This window comes from Pituophis catenifer, unplaced genomic scaffold (assembly GCF_029215685.1).
Source record: "Pituophis catenifer annectens isolate HBS135680 unplaced genomic scaffold, rPitCat1.0.hap2 SCAF_1, whole genome shotgun sequence".
NCBI lineage: Eukaryota > Metazoa > Chordata > Lepidosauria > Squamata > Colubridae > Pituophis > Pituophis catenifer.
This window is the reverse complement of record NW_027256881.1, coordinates 14,317,712-14,336,348: the sequence shown is the minus strand read 5'-3', so window position 1 is coordinate 14,336,348 and position 18,637 is coordinate 14,317,712. Positions and strand designations below refer to the sequence as shown.

At 39.0% G+C, this 18,637-nt stretch overlaps 1 protein-coding gene across 1 annotated transcript; it reads left to right on the top strand.

Annotated features, from left to right (window-relative positions):
• The first annotated feature begins 3,649 nt into the window (after positions 1-3,649).
• Positions 3,650-17,541, top strand: PRKRIP1 (PRKR interacting protein 1). The gene is made up of 6 exons (XM_070945769.1): positions 3,650-3,798; positions 4,406-4,484; positions 5,878-5,978; positions 13,042-13,127; positions 14,976-15,043; positions 16,891-17,541. The coding sequence occupies exons 1-6, from the start codon at positions 3,682-3,684 to the stop codon at positions 16,995-16,997; spliced, it is 558 nt and encodes a 185-aa protein (XP_070801870.1). The 5' UTR covers positions 3,650-3,681; the 3' UTR covers positions 16,998-17,541.
• The last annotated feature ends 1,096 nt before the right edge of the window (positions 17,542-18,637 follow it).

Sequence of the window (18,637 nt, the reverse complement as noted above, 5' to 3'; positions counted from 1 at the left end):
TTTGAATTTTGAATTGTGTAATAATACTCATTCTCACACAGCCCGTCTAATGGCAATGATGTTCAGGCATAGATTGATGAGTCAGAACCAAAGCCCTATGCAGAACTATGCCAAGACTATTTGCCACTTGAAACAGACCTAGATAATATCTGTGATTCACTAAACCATAAAACTAGTCCAATACAGCATATTAGTTAACTTTGGGTAGTAAATTTGTGGGAACAAAATCAGCACTTCAATCATTAGAATCTGATTCTTTAAACTGGATACAGGTAGCCCTCAATTTAAGATCATAATCAAACCCAGAATTTATGATGCTAAGTGAGAAATCTGTTAAATGAATTTTGCCCCATTTTCTTGCCACATTTGTTAAGTGAATCACTGCAGTTGTTAAATCAGTGCACTATAGACACATTCACAAGAACCCTTATTAAACTTTGTACACATTTGTTAATTTTGATCAAATTCTCTTGGAAATTATTAGAAATATTTAGAAATTATTAATAATATTAGAAATATTTGGAGTGGCATCTACTGTCAGCATCTTCTCCAGATATTTTTATAAACAACAAAACAACAACTTATAAAAGTGGGGGAAAATACAATAATTTCTCAACTAAATTAAGAGGGGATAGTCTACATTGTCAGCACTGAAACTGATATGGGGCTTAAATTACTCTATTTAGCCTTTTTTATTCTCTATTATAGGAGGAGATATCTATGGCAACAAAAAGTCATAAGTGGTCTGGTAGTTCCTTTTCTAATTCACAAATTAAAAGCTTATGTTTTTAAACAAAATTTTGTTAATCATAAAAGTTGCTACAAGACTCCTGATTTTTCTCTCATTTATTTATTGCAAAGGGGTCATTTGCATTAAGAAATGGATTGATCTAAATGGTCACAAAAGAAAGGGACTGTTTTCAGAAAATATATTCAATCAAATTAAAATAACTGCTGAATATTGTAGAAATGCACTAGTGCCATCTCATGGGGAAAAATGGGATTGTAAATTATGTAAATATCTATGGAGATTCTCAGTCATCCAGGTCACAGGTTTGTCCCAAAGGTGTTTTCAAGAGGCAGCTGGACTTTCTGGTTTTTCTTTGAAGACATTTCGCTTCTCATCCAAGAAGCTTCTTCAGCTCTGTAAATTATGTACTTTCAGTCCCTAATACTTGTAATAAAAATACATAATGCAGCTGTTCTGTCTGTCCCCTTTTATAGTACAGTAGAATCAGTCCTGTTTTTAGCAAGATGGCAGCAAGATAGCAGGCAACCTGGGCAATGGGTGAACTTCAACTTCCAGAATTCCTCAGCCACGTCACCCACGCAAGTAAAACAAGATCTAATTTGGTGTACAGTAAGGGCTACAAAGAATTGCAGTAGAATCTGTTGCTCTTTCTCCCTACTATAAATCTAGTACCGGTATGGTTTTCAGAACTTCAGTTTGTACAGTTTGGCAAGAGGATCTTAAGACAAAATCAAAAAGGAACAATGACGTGTACTTGGCATCTACCTCAGTTTACATTTTACCAGGCAAAGACATACCAAGACCAGATTAAACTCTGTATAGCTCCTAGACATCTCTATTTTGTATGATCTTTATGCCATCCCTTCAAGGCCAGGAAACAGACATCAGATATGCACTTTACAGGGCATAACAGAATCTGAAAGTGACAAAAAAATTCTTTCTTCTTATACGAAAGTGGGGCAGCCTCACCTTTTTCATTCATTCTCTCCTTCAGGGCTAAACTGAAGGATTGTGCAAATTGTATGATGCACTGTTGCTCTACTTTCATGACAAAGGATGTGACAGATTTGAGGATTTGGCTATAATGTGCAGACAGCCATTGCACAAAACAGGAAATGATTTGTTGGTGGAACTGGGCCCGATTTCAGCGTAGATCATTCAAGTGACAGGTTCCAATGATTCTTTCCCATCACAGATCAATTTATTCTAGAGATGTGCCAGAGTAACCAATTTAGTTTCCTTGTAATAATAATAATAATAATAATAATAATAATAATAATAATAATAATAATAATAATAATAATAATTTATTAATTTTATTTCTATACCGCCCTTCTCCCGAAGGACTCAGGGCAGTGTACAGCCTATTAAAAGCACAAAGACAGACATCAATTAAAAATAATTAAAATTATTAGTTTCGGCTCAAATTTAAAACCCCCAAAATTTAAAACTCCTAATTTAAAATCATTACAGATAGCTCGGCCTGGCGGAACAGTAGGGTCTTGAGGGCACAGCGAAATACACGGAGGTCGGAGATCTTACGCATTTCCGGGGCCAGTTCATTCCACAGGGCAGGGGCTCCCACACAGAAGGCCCTCCCCCTGGGTGTCGCCAGCCGACATAACTTGGCCGATGGCACCTTGAGGAGACCCTCTCTGTGGGAGCGGACTGCCTGGTGGGAGGCTATTGATGGCAGAAGTCGGTCTTGAAGGTACCCGGGTCCTATGCCATGGAGCGCTTTAAAGGTGGTAACCAGCACCTTGAATCGCACCCGAAAGACCACTGGGAGCCAGTGCTGCTCGCGCAGGAGGGGTGTCACGTGGGCACAATGGGTTGTGCCCATAACCACCCACGCGGCCGCATTCTGGACCAGTTGGAGCCTCCGAGTGCTCTTCAAGGGGAGCCCCATGTAGGGAGCATTACAGTAGTCCAGCTGGGAGGTGACAAGGGTATGAGTTACTGTGCGCAAGGCGTCCCAGTTGTTGTTGTTGTTGTTATTATTATTATTATTATTATATTTTATTCAAATACTTATTATTTTGGAAACTCTGGATCAAGCACTCTAAAATAGATGCTTTTAACAAAACAAAACAAAAAAAAACTGGCAGAGTTTGCACCTTACACAATTATAAATGAAGGCTCTCCACTCTGAATTTTCTAGGATTTGGTTTTGTTTATTCTGCAGAAAACTCAACTCATTGCAGACTAAAATGAAATCATACAGTGCGGTCTCACATATTCGCCTACTGCAGTTCACTACAATCAAACCATAAACACAGGAACTCACTCTTAAGAGATTTAAACTTTGAATGCTCAATCTTTTCCGCCTGTTTTTCTACGTCGACAGGTATTCTGTTGCCCTTGTGGTAGGCAGCTACACAGACCTATGTTAACATGATTCTCTTATATCTGAAAACCACCGGATCCTTTTCTTAACCAATTTCAAAGCTCCCATCAAGTGAACAAATTCAGTATGTAAATAAACGAATAAAATGTACATTAGACCCGCGATCAATATAACTTAATTCTACGTGGACAAGCGTGTTTACTGAACAGGGAAATATTTAGAAACTGGTTGGATTATCCCCAAATGCAATTATTAGCGTTCTCGTTGTCATAGCTATAAACGAGACACTTATAATAAACAGAATTAGAAGAAGCCGCGAGGAATCCTGGGAAACCCATTAGGCTTTCCATTCGCTTCAGGAGAGACACGCCTCCTCAGGTTTCCCGCCCTCATTAATATTAAAGAAAGTAATGGCTCGCTCTTCCTATGAAAGGAAGAGTAGTAGGGGGGAAGAGGCGGGAACGTCACTATCCCCGCCTTCTTACGCCTCCACATACCGAGTCTGTGTGACCGTCGCCCTCCGTGACGTCATCGGTCGGGGCCGCGGCCTTTTGCACAAGGGGGAGGGAAACTTGGGAGTAGGATGGCGGCGGGGCCGACGCGGCCCCCTCGGCCCCGGAAGGAGCCGCAGCCGCTGGTCATTCCCCGGAGTGCCGCAGAGGAGCAGCGCCTCAAGCTAGAGAGGCTAATGAGAAATCCGGTGAGGGGGCGGGGTATGTGTTGGTGGGCGTGGCTACCTGCCCCTTGGCTTTCCCCAGCTTTTTGGCGGTTGAGAAATGAGACCTGGCTGCTTTCATTCCCTCAGCTGAGGGCACTTGGGTCCTTGTTACAATCATCAAACTAGAGGGCTGAAGAGGGAGATTTCTCCCCGTCATCCAAATCAGTCCTGGGGTTTTTTTCCTCAAGTTTGTGGCTTGACATCCTCTCCTTCAGCTACTTCTATTACGTCCCTGAGTAGAGGAGTTAAGCTTCCCCTTCCTCAGCATAAAGATTAGGGAGCTCAACCAATCTCATTGTACATATGTTGTGCACTGACAATAAAGATTTGAATTAGTGTCACTGATCCTGATCGTTTCGCTGCTGGTTGGTGGAATATAGGATTGGATCTATCAAGGCAGTCTGATGTTTATGCATTCCAGTATTGTGATACTTTGGTTCCACAATGTGTAGTCAAGCATGGAATATCTACATAAGTTAAAATCAGTCGTGATTTCTCTCCACTGTTAGAATCTGTATGCAATTTAATTACAGCTCTAAATAATGACTCCCATTGGAAGCATCAGAGTGTTGCTTATTTTTCACTGCAGGATAAAACAGTTCCAATTCCTGAAAAGCTGAATGAATGGGCACCCCGCCCACCTCCAGAATTCGTCAGAGATGTTATGGGTAAGTTGTGGGGGGGTCTTTTAAGTAGTTTCTTGGGTTTTGTTCGTTACTTTTAGAGAAAAGGAGGAAAAACAGGAGTTTTGAAGAGTAAAATTGATGGTGTCAAGGACAAGTTTGAAACTTGTTTCAGAGGCAATTTTTGGTCCAATTTGGCACTTTGATATTAGCCTTAACAAACTCTTCAAATTCCTCTGATCCATGGATGTTATTGTAGTGAGATATTTACAACTCTGAATCCCCTGATTCTTAAATAATGTTTCAATTTTATAACTGTAAATGGAGAGATTTTGAACAGTGACTTATACCTCTGTTTGTTGTGAGATATTGCAGAGAAAATCTGAGATTTTGGTGGCCAGGGATGTGAATTTATAGTATGATTTTAACAAGGAGCTGCTTTCTCAAAATCTTGCCCTTTACTTAAAAGCAAAGGTAAAGTAACTCTTATGGCATAGATAATGAGAAATGCCTGCACTGTGCACAATCAAAGATATTTGCTGAATAAGATGACTGGGGCTTTGCTTTGCATGATTTACTTGAATGCTTCACGTAATTGATCTTCATATCTAACAAATTTAGGATAAGTTATACAAAATAATTTATAAAATGTGTGAGTTTACATTATTTAATGGACAGTCCTCTACTTGTAACAAACTTAAAACTTTTTCCATTCATCCTTGGGAATATTAACAGTCTTTGTCAAGACAAAGGGTGTTATTACACCAAACCAAGGAACATAACTGATCACATTTGCCCTTTTTAGCTAGAGGAGGGAAATTCATATTAGCAAAATGAAAAATAACTCTCATATTTGCATTTGTATTTAATTTTTCATAAAGTAGCATATGCTTCATAGAAGATCTCATATGAAAAGGTCATAAGGTTCACATGACTGTTTTATTCAGTCTCTAAGTAATTTCAAATTCATAATATGTAATGAATTCATTTTTCTAAGTTGCCATTGGGATTACTGTAGGTGACAATGAATATGGGAACATGTACCATTGGCAGTGGGGTCTAGCAAGTAGAGTGATCATACAAGTGAGCCTAGCCAGGATTTTATTTTTTTTTCTCCTGAATTTTGAGCTCTTTTATTTTCAATTATACTTGGTCTGTTATATTGGGGTTATATTGAAATGTTCATGTATTTCCTATGCCAAAATGGTGTTAAACCACATCACTGATTCTTGGCAGTTAGATTTGGGGTAAGCTATGTGGAATGAAATAATTTTCATTGTTTCAGATCCAACTTGTTTCTTCTAAACGGTAACAACTTTTCAAAGATTTAAAGAGAGACTTTACCGAACTCAGCTATTTGGGACTCTTAAACTGTTGGAGATTAAGATGGAATATTTTGCTTCAGCCCTATATATTTTTGCCTTTTCTTTTTCGACAGGTTCCAGTGCTGGGGCTGGAAGTGGGGAATTTCATGTCTATCGACATCTTCGGCGGCGGGAATATCAGAGGCAAGATTTTATGGATGCCATGGCTGAGAAGGTAAAATGACTTTCCCTCAAAAGCTTTGATATTGATTACCTCGAGAATCCTTGCTGTTCTGTAAACTACAAAAAGGTCTACTTTCTCCCCTCTCTCCCCTTCCCTCTTTGATTCTCTCCAAGAACAAAATATTAAATACTGATGCAGGTGTTTGTACGTTTTCTTTCTCTTTCATTTTCCTTTGTTTGCTCTTTTCTTCCCATCAGAAAACTTTACTAATATTTTTTTTCCTTTTAGCCCATTTTTCCTTCCCTTCAATATGTATTAAACTTATATTTACAAGCTAGTTGTTTCCTGGGTACTCATCTTCTGAGTGTGCAGAAAAATATAGTTTCTTATTTTTGGATGACCATGTTGTTAAATAACACATGTGGCGTTCTATTCCCAATACATCCAGCTATGTGTCTGGGAAGTCCAGAACCAGGACATGAATCAATAACATTTGTATATTCAAAGATACTTTAGGCAAATCCATTTAGCATTATGGTAAATAAGGTGGCTTTTTGGAAATGTGAATTTTTGGTAAATTGTATAAATATACTTTCTTTTTTTTTTTTTAATTGAAAAGTTTTACAGAAAAAAAGAATTTCCCCCCCCCAATATTCCCCCCACCCTTTCCCACCCTCCCCCCAGACTTCCCAGAGCAAAATACAAGGTATTTCAGTTAATAATCATAAGCTAAATTAACCTACCTATCCTCAGACTACTAACTCCCCCCCTGAAACCTTAACTCCACTATAGATAACATAATACTTCTAATACTTAACATTCATTCATAAGCAATTTGATATTTTCTTGTCTGATACTTATTTTGAATATAATCAATCCATCTTCTCCATTCCGATATGTATATTTCTTGTGTATAGTCCTTCAAATACACTGAGATTTTCGCCATTTCTGCTAAATTCGTTACTTTCAGTATCCACTCTTCAATAGTAGGCAAAGAGTCCTTCTTCCAGTATTGCACTACCAACAACCGAGCTGCTGATATTAAGTTCAAAATCAATTTAGTCTCTAATACTGTACAATCCGTCGTTATACCCAGTAGAAACAATTGAGGAGTAAATTTCAATCTTCTTTTCAAAATGTTCTGCATCACCCACCAAATTTTTATCCAAAATGCCTTGATTTTCTTACAAGTCCACCATATATGATAATAGGTTGCATCATCACATTCACATCTCCAACATTTAGCTTGCAAATTCGAGTACATACATGATAATTTTTTAGGATCTAAGTGCCATCTATAAAACATTTTATAAAAATTCTCTCTCAAATTTTGTGCTTGCGTAAATTTAACATTTCTAACCCAAATCTTTTCCCACATTTCCATCATCACTGGTTCCTGAAAGTTTTGTGCCCATTTTATCATACAATCCTTAACCAATTCCGTTTCTGAATCTATTTCCAATAAAGCATTATACAACCTTTTAATATGCATCTGACTTTGATCTCTAATCTGTTTCACCAGATTTTCCTCATTTTGCGTAACACCAATTTTTTGATCTTCCCTCCATCTATCTTGAAGCTGACCGTACTGAAACCAAGTGTAAATTATTCCTTCTTCTTTTAATACATCTAAAGATTTCAGTTGCAGCATACCCCTTTCCAAAAGAAGAAGCTCTTTATACGTAATCACCTCTGTTTTTTGCTCTATACTTATATTTTCTATTGCATGTCTGGGATTTGCCCATACGGGTATCTTATAATTTAGCTTATATTGATACTTTTTCCAGACCCTCGATTTCTTTTTTGTGGTGAGTTTAGGCCATTAACATTCCAAGATAGGAATTTAGTTGCCATCTTTAGCCTTTCGAAGCCTCATGAGCATCAGCTGAAGATTCTCCTCCACCTTAGTCTTTGGCCTAGCGCCCCCCCCTCCCCCCCGCTTCTGTTTTCTGGACTTCTTGAGATAAATCTTGAGATTGTTGCATTTTTGATTGTTGTTCTTGAAGTTTATAAGTTGATCGGGTCAGTCGTTGTGCTTACGGCTCTCCCTTCTTAGATGGTTCCAAAGTTGGGGGTAGGCCCCCAAGATCCAGATCTTCTTCCATGATAGTTCGTCCAGCTGCAACCTCCGCATAAGTTTGTATCTGCTTTCCATCTTTTTTTTTCTTTTTTTTTTATTGAAAAAGTTTTCAAATACAAATTTTTTCTCCCATTTTTCTCCCCCCCTCCTCCCTAACCCCCCCTCACCACCCATCCCCCCCTGTGACTTCTTCACAACAAAAACCTAATTCATAACAGATTATATAATATTTTACCATCCCCTTACTCCCTCCTCTAAATACTGACCCTTACTTGCTAATAATATTAATATTATTACTTCCCCCTTTTACCATACATTTCAAAATGACATTCTACTATAACATTGTATAATAACTTCTAATTTAGCATAATATTATTATAACTCCCAATTTAGCAATAATCTGCCCTTTTTCTCCTCCCCCATACTTATATCTGTATATTAATACAACATTTCAAAACAACCTTCCACTTTAAAACTATATAATAAATCCTACTTTAACATTTGATCTTTTGTGTATATTAATATAATATTTCAAAGCAGCCTTCCCCATAAATCCTAATTTTACATTTATTCAACTCTATCCATTTCCTCCACTCCCCTAAATATATCACTTAAACATCCCTTTTCTTAAACTAAACAATCAGTAAACTAACCTATTTCCACCCACTTTCCTACAAAATTGCCATGCACAACAATTCTTAGTATCTTTAATCCACTGCCCGCCCTGCTAAAAAAAAAAATATTCCATTATATAGAAAAAATCAATGACTTTAAATTTATAATCTTATCTAGATCCGTTCCAGTCGGGTTTCAGGTCTGGGCACAGCACAGAAACGGCATTGGTCGCGTTGGTTGATGATCTCTGGAGGGCTCGGGACAGGGGTTGTTCCTCTGTTCTGGTCCTGTTAGACCTCTCAGCGGCTTTTGATACCATCGACCATGGTATCATGCTGCACCGGCTGGAAGAGTTGGGGGTGGGAGGCACCGTGTTGCGGTGGTTCTCCTCCTTTCTCTCTGACCGGTCGCAGTTTGTGTTGGCAGAGGGGCAGAGGTCGACCTCGAGGCCTCTCATTTGTGGAGTGCCGCAGGGATCGGTCCTCTCGCCTCTCCTGTTCAACATTTATGTGAAGCCACTGGGTGAGATCATCCGTGGCTTTGGGGTGAGATACCACCAGTACGCTGATGACACCCAGCTGTACATCTCCACCCCAGGCCACCCCAACGATGCCCTTGAAGTGATGTCCCAGTGCCTGGAGGCTGTACGGATCTGGATGGGGAGGAACAGGCTCAAGCTCAACCCTTCCAAGACTGAGTGGCTGTGGCTCCCGGCATCCCGATATAGTCAGTTGACTCCATCACTGACTATTGGGGGCGAGTCATTGGCCCCCACAGAGAGGGCTCGCAATCTGGGAGTCCTCCTGGATATGCAGCTGTCCTTGGAGGAACATCGGACGGCTGTAACCAGGGGGACCTTTTGTCAGGTTCGCCTGATTCGCCAGTTGCGGCCCTTTCTTGATCGGGATTCCCTGTGCACAGTCACTCACGCCCTCGTCACCTCTCGCCTTGACTATTGCAACGCTCTCTACATGGGGCTCCCCTTGAGGAGCACCCGGAGGCTCCAGCTGGTCCAGAACGCAGCAGCGCGGGTAGTGACGGGAGCAGCATGGCGCTCCCATGTAACACCGCTCCTGCGCGAGCTGCACTGGCTCCCAGTTGTCTTCCGGGTGCGCTTCAAGGTGTTGGTTATCACCTTTAAAGCGCTCCATGGCATAGGGCCTAGCTATCTTCGAGACCGCCTGCTGCTACCAACGACCTCCCATCGACCCGTGCGCTCCCACAGAGAGGGCCTCCTCGGGGTGCCATCAGCCAGACAATGTAGGCTGGTGACCCCCAGGGGGAGAGCCTTCTCTGTGGGGGCACCTACCCTCTGGAATCAGCTCCCCCCAGAGATAAGGAGAATCCAAGACCTCAGTGCCTTCCGTCGCGCCCTTAAAACCCATTTATTTAAACAAGCCGGGCTGGCTTAAGATGAAATTTTTAACTGTTTTTTAAATGTTTTAAACGTTTTTAATTGGTAAATGAGTTTTAATTGGGCCAAATTTATATATCTTCTAATTGTTTTTAATATTTGTTCTGCATGTTTTTTAATCTGGCTGTACACCACCCTGAGTCCTCAGGGAGAAGGGTGGTATAGAAATCCAATATAAAATAAAATAAATAAAAAATAATCCATATAATATCTTCTTTGATGTCTTTCCACTGGATTGTTGAGTCCATCATCCATATTAGGGTAACATAGCATCCTGGTTGCAACAGTTTGTTCAAAATCCTCAGTCATCGTCTGCCCCCATCAGTAATGAATATCCTCATATATATATAAAAGAAGAAAACAACCACCCGAGTGACATTATAATTATATTCCATATAATTGTAATTGTGGCTTTCATCAGGATTATTAATTCCCATCATCATAATGGGTAACAACCAGATCTTCTGCGTGCCCCAGCATAGCTCTCTTGCCTTATAGCTCAAGATAAATATAATATATTTATCAATAAAAAAAAGAAATCCAGAATAGATAATTCCAATCCAACAATTTAAGGCTCTTTTCACGTCCCAAAATTACGGCATTGCAGAGGTCTGTCACTCTCCTCAGGATAATATTGACCAATACTTCGCCTCAACTATCTTTTCATATATTCATTCATTTTTTTAAAATAACTGGCTTCACTGTTGCTTAATTTAGAAATTTTTATTTTTGTGAGACCTATTTCTTTTTTTCTTTTCTTTTTGTGGGTTTGATCTCCATCCTGGTTTCCTTTCATCAAGTTGTATATCAACTGATCGGTTTTCATTCTGCTTTATGACTTGATCTTGTTGGTTTTGTTTTTGTGTCTCATATTTCTTTTTTATCAATTGTGTATCAGCTAATTGGTTTCCATACTTGTCTGTGACTTGGTGAATCATCACGTTAGAGTCCGATGCCACTTCTCTCATATTTGTAGATAATCCAGCTGAGATGTCTAAAGAATCCAAAGGCAATTTGTCCACAGCAGCCTCTATAATTCGATGTTTTCCCTTTATTTCCAACTCCTTCTGCTTATCCTTTATTGTGCCTAAAGATGTTAAGTTCATTTTCAAAATTTTTTGATAAAATTCTTCCGCTTTTTCAACAGTATTTAGTTGGTATCTTTCTCCTTGATATCTCAATATTATACCAACTGGAGCATCCCACCTGAATAGAATATTTCTTTTTTTAAGCTCAGTCACCAGAAAACCAAATTTCTTCCTTTCTGATAACATCTTGGGCGGGAGCTCTTTGTAAATCCAAATCTTTCTTCCAAACAATTGCAAAGTAGAGTTGAAGGAATTTTGCACAATATTATTTCTTATTTCTTTATCTGTAAAATAAATCACCACATCTCTAGGCAATTGCCTTTGCTTTGCAATCCAGGAATTTATTCTATAAACTCTATCAATCCTACAAAATACTTCCTCAGGTTGAACCTTTAAGATCCCAGCCAGAATTTCAGAAGATATTTTCCTTAAATCATCTCTGTTATTTTCCTGCAATCCTCAGTCTAATCGCATATTCAGTAAAATTATATTGCATCATTAAAACTTCTCTTTCAATCCGTTGTTGTATGTTTTCTGCATTATGCTTTCCATCTTTTTCTTGTTATCTTGCCAGCCAGGAATTAACCCTGTAGATTTTATCAATTCGGCTTGCCACATCTTCTGGTCTTTCTTTAATTATCTCTGCAATAGCATCAGCACAAATGTCCTTTAAATTTTCTTTGCTGTTTTCTTTCAGGCCTCTCAATCTCAAAGCAAACTCCATGGACCTGTATTGTAACATTACCAATTCATCATCCACTTTCTCTGTTTTGGTCATGACATCTCCCATTTTGCTTTCCAAATTTAAATTGGCTTCATTAATTTCTTCCACTTTCTCATCCAGCTGGATAACAAGTTTTGACAATCCTGATACAGCATAAACAATATCATCTCTTATTTTATCGTGTTTTATTGCAACCACCTCTTTAATTGACTTTATATCCTCCTCCACTTTCTTTAATTTCCCTTCCACAAGTACTGTTAAGTTATTCATTGCTGTGGCTTGATTAATCATAGCTTCTTTCATTGCTGTGGCTTGATTATTCATGGCTTCTTTCATAAATTCTTTAAAATCATTAAGAGCAGCCTCCTGACTCTGTGAATCAGCCAGAAGTTGTGCTTTCTGTGTCACCACTGACACAACTGGAGAACTTCCCCCTCCTTTAGCAACTCCTGGCTTAACTTGTTTAGAAGCCATCTTTTTTTTTTCTCCTTTTAAAAAGATTTTTTTTTTCCAAAGCCACAAAGTCCCTTGAACAACTTTAAAATGCTTGTAATTTATAGTCTCTAATTTATCAGGCAAAATAGTCTTTTGTCCACAAGATCTCACTTCCCAGCAGCTTTAATCCACTCTCCCAGCGCAAAGTTCTCAATAAGCACTTTCGTTTCTGACTTTCACTTTCAAAACCATAACAAAGGCGCCATCTTCAGCCTCCAGCTCAAAGAAATTCAGTTTGAAACGAAGTAACTCCAGAGTTAAGCTCTGTTACTTTTAAGGCTTGTTCTCCTGTTTCCACTCTGCCTGCGCTTGTAATCAATCAGACTCACTTTTTGGTAGCAGGATCGGATCGCGGCTTCTGGCTCTGTTTACACAGAGTCGTCCCGGCTTCGGAGCTTCATGGCGGGCTGACTGGGGAGCTCTCACCCTCCAAGCCTCTGGAATTATTCCAGAGGACTTTCAGGGAGCTCTACTCTCACCCACCGGCTCTCCTCTCCTTCTTTTCCCGAAGGGGAGGTTTTTCAGCCACCAGACAACCAATTTGCACTGTCAAAGCGGCTTTTACGAAGTCACAGGGCTGGCGGTCTGAGGAGACAGTCCACGAAGCCTGCGGTGCCAACCGGAAGTCCCTGTATAAATATACTTTCATTGAATTGTTTACAATTTCAGATTTAATTTATTGCATCTATTTCTTTTAGCAAAAATTAGATGAAGAATATCAGAAGAAGCTTGAAAAGAATAAGATGGTTGCAGAAAAACAGACAGCCAAACGTAGAAAGAAGCGGTAAGGTCAAGCTGTTCTTGGTGGCTGATACAAAAACTCTAAAGGGCTTCTGTATTAGCCATAGCAGAACTATTTTTTAATTCCAATTTTTCCATTTAATTTAATAAATTTAATAACTAAATTTGATCTCATGTATTATCTCATTAGTTTCAGCATTGCCCTAATTGAGGGTTATATCATGAGCTTTATATCATGCTTGTCTTTTCTTTATTTTTGACCAGGAATATGAGTTTCTTAAGTTCCAAATTAAACTTGGCTCATCTCCTTCACTTAAAATTAGTAATGAAAATGAAGATGTTAGCAAAAAAAATGACGATTTAAGAACAAAAAGATTTGATGAAAAATACTGTTTTAAAATTGAGGAAAAGGTAAAATACTACATTTGGGTATTAGTATAACTAATATGAATTGTATGTTATTTCAAAACAACTATGTTAAAACATAAAATGAAATTAAGAAGGATATGCTAAGATGAGAGAAATTACTGTTGCTATTGCTGAGAATTTTTGTGATAAAATGAGTATTGCTTAGAACAGTAATGGCTAACTTTTTCCAGACCAAGTGCCCAAAGCGCAAGCACGTGTCCTAACCCCCACACATGCATGGCAGAGACCCAAAGACCAGCTGGCTGGTGGGACATGCGCACGCATGCACAGCAGAGCTCAACTGGGGCGACGGCTTGCGTGCCCACAGAGGGCACTGTGTGCCACCTCTGGCACGTGTGCCATAGGTTCGCTGTCACGGGCTTAGAATCATGTTTTTGTTTTAATACCTATTTGGACAACTGATATACCATTTAAGCAATGGCAGAAAGATACATCTTAGTTTTTAAGGGAAAAAGGCAAGGATTAAATATGAAGTGTTCTAAAATGCAAAGGAACAAGGAGGATTGGGGCTGACTGATTCAAAACGGTATTTTGCAATCTTCTCTGGTTTGGATGAAAGAGTGGATGATGCTGAGAAAAAAAAGAATTCTGAGAGAAAAAGAAAGGCATGGCTGAAGATTTTGATAGCATGGATTTCTGTGATACAATAAAGTTAAATTTAATGTAGCTTTTAAAAATCACTATAATAGAAGTGTCTTGTTGAGAATATGGAAAATCCAAATTGTGTCCGAAAATGCCTTTATCAGTCTCAGTCTAAGAAGGTTTTTATAGGAAAGAGCTGGCAAAGTGAGATAGTTAACCTAGTGAGAGTTGTTACAAGAGCAAGGTGAAAATAAGACGAAATCAAGAAATCAATTGACTACGGAAGAATTTATTTTTCAATGATTTTATATGCACTTAAAGAGAAAGATTTAAGGTAGATAACAAGACGTTTGGAATTGAACAGCACAAGACATAAGTTGAACTTGGTACAGATGATGATCATGAAATTGAAGTGGAAGATAATGTTGAAATGAGCTAAGAACTTTGGACATGATATATTGATGGAACAATGGGAAAATATGTGGCTGAAAGGATTGAAATTTATATTATGCTATCATTTAAAAGAGATGATACAAATTATGTGATGCAATTCATATATTTATCTGTAGGTGGCCACAGATCTTTCCAAGCTACTGGAAACAGCAGTTTATTTATAGCCCAGTTTTCCCAGTCCAGCATCATGTAAAGAATAAGATGAATAAGATAAACCCAATATTTTGGATTTTGAGCCAGAGTAAAAGAGATGGAAAATATTTAAGAGCTATTTTCATCTATTTCAATTAAATAGGAATTTCTTTGCAAATTAAAGGTTATATTTAAACCTTACATCTTTATTAAGATTGGAGTAAAAAAAACTGCAAAGTGTGAAAAGAGTTGTCCATTTAATCAGTATTTAATTTCTCTTTTGCTTTTTTTGCAGTCAGAAATTGAAAGAGAAGAAATTGCTGGCAAAGAAAAATAAAGTTGAGCAAAAGAATGAAGATGCAGGTAACTCAAAAAGTTGTAATCTTGAGGTCAGCCTAAAAGAAAATGTATTTTGTCAATCCCAGAAAGCTCATTTCTGTCCAATTCAGCAGAAATTGTATGTCTGCAGGAACAACATGCCACATAAATTAGTGTGGGTGTCTTTTAAAGTGGCCTTCCCCAGCCAAGAGCCCTGTTCAGGTAGTCCTCGATTTAGGACTGTAATGGAGTCTGCCCAATACAGTTGCAAGTGGTGATAGTCATTAAGCAAGATTGCCTCACTTAACAATACTCCACTCATTGCTCTCCCTGATGTGGTTGTTAAACGCAGCAGGAATGACGGAGGCTGGGGAGGCATAGCACAGGCCCAGGTCTGCATTCCCGGGCCTCCCAAGGCCTCCTGCACTTCCTAACGCACCTCATGATCCACTTCCTGCCCTTCAGGGTCCTATGAGCCTGCTCCCCGTTCCCCTATTGGGTCCCTGCTGGCCTTGGGCCTGCTTCCCACTCCACTGGGCCCCAAACCCTCCTTGCTTACCTTTTATAGATCTCCAGAGCTCAGGAGGTTGGGTTAAGGTAAGGAGGGCAGGCCTTTATGTTGTTGAGCCACATGGTATAATCCTGGAAGCTATTTTCCAAGAAGCTGCATTAAATTCTGGCTATCTGAAAAATGGGGCCGTTTCTAGAATTGAACCCTGTGGGCCAACAACAAAATTGCTTGCTTTGTGTTGGTAATGTAAGCTCTTGGCATTCCACAGTGTCAGAACGCAGCAGAACTCCCATTAGTGAAGCAAAGCAAGGCATTCTATTGTTGGACTGCATGGTGCACCTCCATTTTCTGAATGGCCACAATTCACTGCAGCCTGGTAGTTGCTTCCATTTCTCCCAGTGAGGGAAAGAAGACAAAGTGATCATGGAAATATAATTCCATTAAGGTCGTAAGAACTGCAGTTCATGTTTGCAGCTTGAAGCAGCGGAAGAAAAAGATTTTCCATAATATGAAAAGTAGGCTGTTCATTCACACAAGAAGAACATATTTACATGATGTTGTCTGGTGGTAGAGCTAGGGAGATAGGAGGTTCCCCTCCCTCTGTGGATACAGCAAGGGGGAAAAGAACAGTTCTTTATTAACTCATTCTTCCCTAACCTGATGCCCTTGGAAGAGATAGGACTAACTCCCAGAAGCCAAGCTGCCAGGAAGGGGAGGGAGATTGACTACATCCAAGCCTGCCAACTTGAGGAAGAAAGACTAATCCAATTTGAGGAAGACTGGGGACTAGATCTAAGAAGTCTGCAGAGATTTCCAGTATTTTTACATCATCATCATCATCATCATCATCATCATTATTATTATTATTATTATTATTATTACTACTACTATTATAATTATTATTATTAGTTAATCTTTAGTGAGATTCACAGCCTTTGAGACTGATTAATAGCTCAGCAGCTCGAGTCCTAACCAAGGACCTAGGAACTGTTAAGGTATCATTGCGGGATGTAAGCTGTTCCGAGTAAGGTGGTGGTGGTGGTGGTGGTGGTGGTGGTGGTGGTGGTGGTGGTGGTGGTGGTAGTGGTGGTTATTATTATTAATTAAATTTCTACTCTTCCCATCTTAAATAAGTGATTCTGGATGGTTTACAGCAACATAATAAAACCAGAAGCCTAAATGGTTAACGAGGTAGTCAAGCCACTGCCACCTCCAGGGTGGCATCATAATCTTAGACTAACATAAAAAGAACAGCCTTTTCTTCTTTCAGATGCTATCTGTTTCTGAATGTTCTGCTTGGTTCTGATAGTAATGAATGCCAGTATATTAAACTTCCATAACTTTAATCAGACCTTCTTTTCTCTTATACTTGCGTTTGTAGCTGCGGATTCTGATCATTCCCCCAAACAGCAGACCAGTGAAGATGAAACTTCCGAGGAAGAAGAGAAAGATGACGGGAAGGAACCCAACTTTGTGATGAAGAGATGATGGTCTTGCTGCTGCTCTACTGTAGTTAATAGCCAGCTAGCATTGAGCTAAAACTGAATTGAACAAGAGGGGTTTTCTGCTCTTTTGGACTTCATTGTGGCACTGTTGATATGGCCATAACAGTCCCATGGAATATCATTGCTGGATCCAAATCTATTGAAAGTTGATTTCAAACTTTCTTGTATAACTGCTGTGCAGGGTTTCAGGGAAAAGTGTCAGCATCATGTAACTCTAATTCCTCTGCTATTGCTCCAAAGTGACATTTCTTCATCAGCTTATGTCTGTAAGCAGATCTTCTCCTGAGAGACTTAAATATACAAAATGGAAAATGTGGCTGGACTTGACTTTGACGCAGGAAATAGTCTCTATTTCCTGGAGGAAAAAAAGTTAATTTTTTGAGGAGTCTCTATTAAATTAGCCTTTATTCCTTGCATTTCTGCTGCAAGATAAGATTTCCCAACAACTAAGAAGATCTAGTGTTTCACTTCAAAAGTGTGTTGTTCATTTTTATTATAAACATTTCTGAATAAAAGAGGACATCCAAGTGTTTTTGTTTTCCTGCCTCTGAAGGATACACACTGTGCATTTGGACTTTTCATCCATGAATTTGCCTGCCAAAAACATAAAGCCATTTAAGATAAATAGATCTTCCATATTCACTGCACTATACATTTCAGCACCGTTAAGTAACAGTTCATGAGTTTCCTAGGGTTATTTGGCTGATCAGTGTGGGAAAAAAGATACTCAAACATTTCATTCTCAGTTTTTAATTTTGGTATAATCTTTAAATGGGTCTTCCGTCTTGAAATACAGTTGCCACATTCCTATGCAGTGGTAAATCAACTATGTTTATATACACGGTCTGCCACAGTGGTGAAATCCTATTTTTTTTTCTACCAGTTCTGTGGGCATGGCTTGGTGGACGTGGTGTGGCAGGGGAAGGATACTGCAAAATCTCCATTCCCACCCCACTCCTGGGGTCACCTGGAGGTGGTATTTGTCAGTTCTCCAAACTCAAAATTTCCGCTACTGATTCTCCAGAACCTGCTGGATTTCATCCCTGGTCTGCCAAAATCAAAAATTGTGTTTTCACCTATTGTGTGAATTTTGCAGCTGAAGCCTATGCAAAAATAGGAACTTCTCTGTGACTCCCATTTTACTTGATTTGTCTACAAAATTGTAATATAAAAAAGTGATACTGATAAAAAAGTCTAATAAAGACTTTAACTTTGCAACAGAACACGTCCTAGTATAATTGATTCCTGTCTGATGAAATTGTTTTGTGACTCAGGTGTGTGTTGGTGTAGAAACTGATTACCAGGAAGTTAAAATCCTTTCTGCACTGAAGAGAGAAATCAAATGCCTTTCTGCAACCTTCAGTTTATAGGCCAACTATGCCTAAGTTGAATGTTGGTTATAGTTTGTATATAAATAAATCTGTTCAAGCCAGAACTGGGTTCCTTTGAGACAGAATTAGCTATGAACCTTTAGGGACAGGTTCTGTGGAAAAAGCAAAATAAATGGTATTACTTGGGAACAGAGATCTTTGGGGACCAATTCATGCCAATTTTAGAATAGTTGTGCATTTCTCCAAAAAAATAAGACTGTGTGTTGTTGAAATTGGATTAAATAAATGTTGA